Here is a 6,433-nt window from a genome sequence, read left to right as displayed (position 1 = left end):
AAACTTTCTATTAAATAAATAACAATTAAATTTTTATATAATTTATATAATACGGAAAAGAATTTTTAATAACTAATAATTTAAATCGACAATTGTGATTGGTCGGGTAAAATTTTCCAAACACCTAACCAATCAGAGAGTAAGGAGAGAAGATGTTTATCGTCTCAGCATTGATGACTATCCAACCCTGGATCGATTTTACCATCAGAGATTGACGTCATGGTGAAATAAAAATAAATTTTGCGTTTAAGTATCACTTCACCTTCATACTGCTTCTGAGACCAATTAATCTGACAGATAGGAATATAAATCCAGTTTTTATACATAATGTAATTGACAGTTTGCCTTGTTTTTAATTGGTGCATTAATAAAAATGTTTGACAGTGTCAGTGGTGCAATTAATAAAACTAAAATCCAAACATCAGTGTGATCAAGTGATCCACTGGTGTAAGTTTAAAGGGACAATACATCGTTTGTATCGTCTCGAAAATTTTAACAATTGAAATAAAGGAATCTACATATTTGATTTTACATATGCATTATGTATTGAGATGCAATATAATCTATTAACGTGCAATCTCTTATAGTTTATCGATATTAGATTGTAATAGTAAAATTTGACTTGTAACAAAAGTCATATATATATAATCAAATTGACAGTAGTGTGTACGTGATTACAAAGATGTCCTGATCATAACAATACAATACACAATTTTGTATATTTTAAAAAAGAGAAACAAAGAATTACCGAAAAAATTGCTGTGAAAGTTCGAGGAGAACAAAGATGATAATGCATAATGATAGAAAAGACTGAACGAATTGTTATAATTACAAATAGATGAATTTATTTTAATGTGCATTAAGTTTCGTGTACGTGACGTGAAACTTGAAATTGTAAACATGGGAAATTGCCTAAAGCGAGCTACAGGTCAACAAGATAGCACGACATTGTTAACCAGCAGTTCTGACCCAGTAATGTCTGGTGCTGCTTCCCAGGATACATTTGGTTCATCTTCTTTACCCTACAGTGTAATTTTTTTAATTATCTCATATTTTATTAATTCTAATTCTATTTTAATTAAATTCTATTTTTTTGCTTTCTATTTTGGAGAAATTTCAGTGACTGATTAAATAAGAGATTTTTTATTAAAAGTACTGAAAAAAATGAAACGTTTAGAATTTATAAAAAAATTCTAAATTTCTGAAAAAACCTTAAATTTCTTTTATTTATGACAATAATTTATTTTAAATAACTTCATTCTATTGAAGAACTGCCATAAAGTTATTAACAAATCATTTAATGAAGTATTTTTTTGAAACATTTTAATTTCAATTCTGTTGAAATTAGTTTCAATTTTAAAACGCAATTCTTCGAAAGGATTCAACTATCTTAATAAATATTAAAATTCTTTCCAGAAATTCAATTATTTTCAAAAATTTTTTTAAAAATTCTCGTCAACATTTTAAGTAAATTTATAAATAGCAAAATTCTTCGCTGAAATTCAATTATATTCAGGGAATTTTTATAAAATTCATTGTAAAATTCAATTATTTTCATAAATAACAATATTCATCTCAAGAATATTCAATTAGTTTCAAAATTCATAAAATTCTTCGCAGAAATTGAATTATTTTCAAAAAATCTAAAAAAAAAATTGTCTTCAACATTTCAATTATCTTTATATAAATAAATAGCAAAATTCTTCGACAAAATTCAGTTTTTTTCTGGAGTTTCGAATAAAATTCGTTGCAAAATTCAATTATTTTTGTAAAGAACAATATTCATCTCAAGAATTCAATTCAATTCAATTATTTTTATAAATACTAAAACTCATTGCAGAATTGAAATTATTTTTAATACAATTGTAATCGAATTCCTCGAAAAATGTAATTATTCTTAAAAATTTTATTAAAATTCTTCGGAAGAATTCAATTATTTAAAAATTTGTTGATAAACTTATGTATAAGAATTTAATTTTAAAAGAAACATTCAATTATTCAATAAATTATCTATGCGTTTATATTTAAATAAATAAATTCTCGTAGAATTTTCTAAATAAAAATTGATTTAAAAATTAATTTCAGTTAAAGTTTTAAATAATAATTGAATTTTGGAGAAGTTAATAATTACAATTTTTAGAAATAATTGAATTTTGTAAAAGTTTCAAATTAAAATCTTTGAAAATTTGACTTTTTCATTCTTCTAATTAAAAATTCTATGGAACGAAATTTTTTCAAAAAGCTTAATCGAAATTTTTTAAAATTATTTCAAGTTTTTATTTTCTATAATGTATGTTTAATTGAAGAATTTCCGAATAATCGAAATTTCTAGTAAAATTGAATTGTAAACAAATAAATTTGAAAATTCTCAAATGAACCACTTTATCAAAAATTATTAAAAATAATTTATTTAAAGAAGAATTTTAATAAAAAAAATTGTAGAAAATAATAATTTAATTGAAATGATGAAAATAATTTTAAAGAATTTACAGTAACAATATTTTTATAATACAAACTATTGATTTTATCAATCGGTCATTTTTAATTATTATAAAAACATGAAGACATTGATTGCTCCGAGTCGAAGACTCGGAGTGATCGATATCTTTATGTTTTGTAATAATATTCTTATAAGTAATTGAATTTTAAAATATTTGAATTAGAAATTTTGAAAATCTTAGTTCCCTTGGCAAAATAATAATTGTAAATATTTATTTGAAAATGAAGTTATTAGTGTTTTTGAATAATTTTACAATTAAGGAATCATTTTTAGAGTGAATCAGAGTATTCTTTAGGTTCAGGGAAAAAATCAAAATTTTGTCTGGAAATCAGAGAAAACAAAATTCAATTTTTGTGGCAACCCTGTTTTGATTTACAAAAGTTAAAGTTACACGGAAAAAAATATAAAGTAACTTTTACTACTTTTTATAGTAAAACATTTCTGGAAACTTTTACTACTTTCGGAGTAAATTTTGCTACGTTCGAAGTAAATTTTACTAATTTTTTACAAATTATGTTCTTTGAAGTTTGAACATAGCAAAATTTACTCCGAAATTAGTAAAAGTTACCAGAAATGTTTTACAATTTACTATAAAAGTAGTAAAAGTTACCAAAAATGCTTAACCAGAAATGTTTTACTATATAAAAGTAGTAAAAGTTACTTTATATTTTTCTCCGTGTAGAAAAAATTCCAAAAATGACTTTTTGGTGACAAATTTTATATATTAATAATTTTATTAATAATTTTATTAATAATTTTTTAAAATTTTTTTGTTTTTTTAATTTTTATTTATAATTTTTTTTATAATAATTTGTATTAAAAATTGTTTATTTTTTAGGCTGGAAATTATTATCCACCGATAACAACACGGGAACGTCATTTTCAATCAACAGAATTGGGTATCAGTCGAAATATTGGAATTGGAGTTGTTTTAGGTGGCGGAGGATCTGGCATATTAAGTGAGGATGAACAACAAGTACGAATAGCCAAACGTATAGGATTAATTCAACATTTACCAATACGAGAATATGATGGCACCAAAAAAGGAGAATGTGTTATATGTATGATGGAGTTGCAAATTGGTGAAGAAGTACGTTATCTACCGTGTATGCACACTTATCACGCGGTTTGTATCGACGACTGGCTTTTGCGTTCATTAACATGTCCATCATGCTTGGAACCTGTTGACGCTGCATTAATTAATTCTTACCATCCAACCACTTAAATTATATCGTCAAATGAATTTTAAAAACGAAGATAACTCGGAGATAGTTCATATTATTGATATAGTGTCATATATATAAGGATTATAATTTGATACTACACACCATCACAAACACACACACACGCATACACATGTAGACTGGGTAATTTTTTTTTTATTGTAAGTTGATCTTTATTTTCTAATATGTAAATAATCGATCTCTGTCTCTTTTATGTGATTTGAAACGGATATTTTCAAAAAAAAAATTTGATTTTAATTTTAGACGAAATTCAAACTTTATAGATTGTAAATTATATTTGAATTCTAAATTAATTAAAATTAATTAATTTCAATTCTAACAACTTAAAATTTTAATTCTAAATTAATTAAAATTTCGAAATTAAAATTAAAAAAAACTAAATTAGTTGAAATTTTAATTCTAAATTACTTGAAATTTTAATTCTAAACTACTTAAAATTCTAAATCTAAATTAATTTAAATTCTAATTTGTAAATTAATTTAAGGAGAAAATATTTTTCGACTAATAGAAAAATTTTCTTTTTTTTTTTAATTAAATAGAAAAATGTTCACCTCGAGGTATAACATTCTTATTCGATAAAATTGGCCGTTGCCTTGATGCTGAATGAATATTTCTCGTTCTGGTGATATAATGAAATAAGATGAAATAAGATCAAAAAAGATTTTATAAATACCAGTGAGAAAAAATTTTTTTTTTTTTAAATATATTTTTATTTAGTTTTAATTAATAAAATTTATTTAACGCTTGTATTCATAATGCAGAGAATATTCTTACAACATTAAATATGCATCAGTCAGTAGAATTAAGATTGTTTATTCGGGGATATAATGGATAAGGCTTTTTAAGTACATTTTTGTTATCAATAGAATATTTAATACGTTTATGTGTAAATGTATAATTGAGCAATATCTATATTTAGAGATTTTTATTTTGCTACGACATTATTTAAATAATTTAAGAAAACAAATGAATCTAACGACACAGTAAAATATTATTGAAATAAGAAAGAAAAACATAAAATACGTCGACAAATTTGTAATCGTAATTGATTTTCTACATATAAAGTTATATATATATAAAAATATATAAATTTATTTAACATAATATAATGTGATATATATTATATTATGAATCAATTACGAAAATTCGAAAAAACATCACTTAAGCGATTTAAGATTAGAAACACAAATTAAGTAATGTATATAATGTAGATCTAATCTACTTTTTAAATTACGTTGAAGTCAGTAAGAATTTGACACGAATTGAAAAAAAATTTAAATTAATTTCAAATCAACAACGAGCACTGAATTATTGTGATTTGCTTTTATTAAACTAATATTTTCCCACCGTCCAACAGAAAATGTATTTTAATTTTTATATTTTTTTCAACTCAAAAAAGTACGTTTATAAAAATTATTTTTCAGCTTTAATTATCGAAAATATTTTTAAATAGTCGAATTCGAATTAAAAATTAAAAATTAAAAATTAAAATTGTCTTTACAATTTCCAAGATTAAAAAGAAAAAAAAAAGAAAAATTCTTCGACAGACAGTGTGTTTACAATTAAACGTTTATGTAAAAATATTTATTTCGTTTATTGCAATTTTATCTGCATTTATAATTGTCAAATTTCTTAATGACTAGAACGCTTCTAAAAAACATAGTCTACTTCACAAATGGAAAAAAAATTTGAATTAGACAAGTGTATAACCTTAGCAGTCTGAATAGAGATAAAAAAATAATCTTGATGTCATATTTGACAGTGGTAAACAGTGTAACTGTCCGGTTTTTTGTATAGCGGCTTACGTAGAAATTCAAAGTTTTATTATAAAAATACTTATACTCAATTTGAGTTAATTATTTTACGTAATAAACTGTGTTTTATACAATGATAATAATAAAAAAAAACATACTTGCTTGAGCAAGGAATAATCTTCGAAAAACAAAATATATATAAATACATATATAACGTATTTACTTTCAGAGTAAAAAAGAAAAATGTTCAGCAAGATTGTGCAATTATAATGTTTTTTTTTAAATATATAAAAATATTTTACTAAAAGCATCGCAAAAAAAAAAATATTTCAAGAAACAAAAACATAAAAGTGATAAAAAAACAACCTCCAATATTCTAATGTGATTGTATAAAAAAAAATGTAAAAATATTCACGAAATAAAATACGATTTAAAATAATATTTAGAAAATTTTCTGTTTTCATTAGTTGAAAAAATTTCTTTCATTGATATTAATTTTTTTATTCTTGTATTATTTTTTGTTACTTTGGAAATATTAAAAAAATTAAAAATAATGAAAAATAGTAAACAAAAATATTTAAGCATTCTTTTTTATTTATTATTAAAAATTATTATTTTTAATTAATTCAAGAGGTGTATGAAAACTGTAATTAAAGATGATTTGAAAAATGGCGCCATACTCGTTTTCATTTTTCGAAGCGTTGGCAACACTGACTTTCTTGCTCTATGCTTCACTTGCCTTGCGCACACTTGTAACTGTTTGTTATGCTTTCGTTTTTCTCCGTTTCCTCAAAGTTTTTTGCATAAAAAATGTATTTTAATAGATAGATTTTGTTTAATTATAACCGTAAACATTAAAATTTATTAAAATATAATACATTTGTGTAGATATATTTGTCGATGGTAATGATTTTGAAGGATTGGATCATTTTCGT

At 22.9% G+C, this 6,433-nt stretch overlaps 1 protein-coding gene across 1 annotated transcript; it reads left to right on the top strand.

Annotated features, from left to right (window-relative positions):
- Window positions 1-218: 218 nt before the first annotated feature.
- LOC122498262 (RING finger protein 11) lies at window positions 219-4,072 on the top strand. The gene is made up of 2 exons (XM_043605919.1): window positions 219-1,029; window positions 3,339-4,072. Exons 1-2 carry the CDS (start codon window positions 853-855, stop codon window positions 3,723-3,725), a joined length of 564 nt encoding a protein of 187 aa, XP_043461854.1. The 5' UTR covers window positions 219-852; the 3' UTR covers window positions 3,726-4,072.
- The last annotated feature ends 2,361 nt before the right edge of the window (window positions 4,073-6,433 follow it).

The sequence above is a fragment of the Leptopilina heterotoma genome, unplaced genomic scaffold (assembly GCF_015476425.1).
Source record: "Leptopilina heterotoma isolate Lh14 unplaced genomic scaffold, ASM1547642v1 Lhet_144, whole genome shotgun sequence".
NCBI classification, from domain to species: domain Eukaryota; kingdom Metazoa; phylum Arthropoda; class Insecta; order Hymenoptera; family Figitidae; genus Leptopilina; species Leptopilina heterotoma.
The sequence above is the reverse complement of the archived record's forward strand: the minus strand, read 5'-3'. Positions and strand labels throughout refer to the sequence as shown.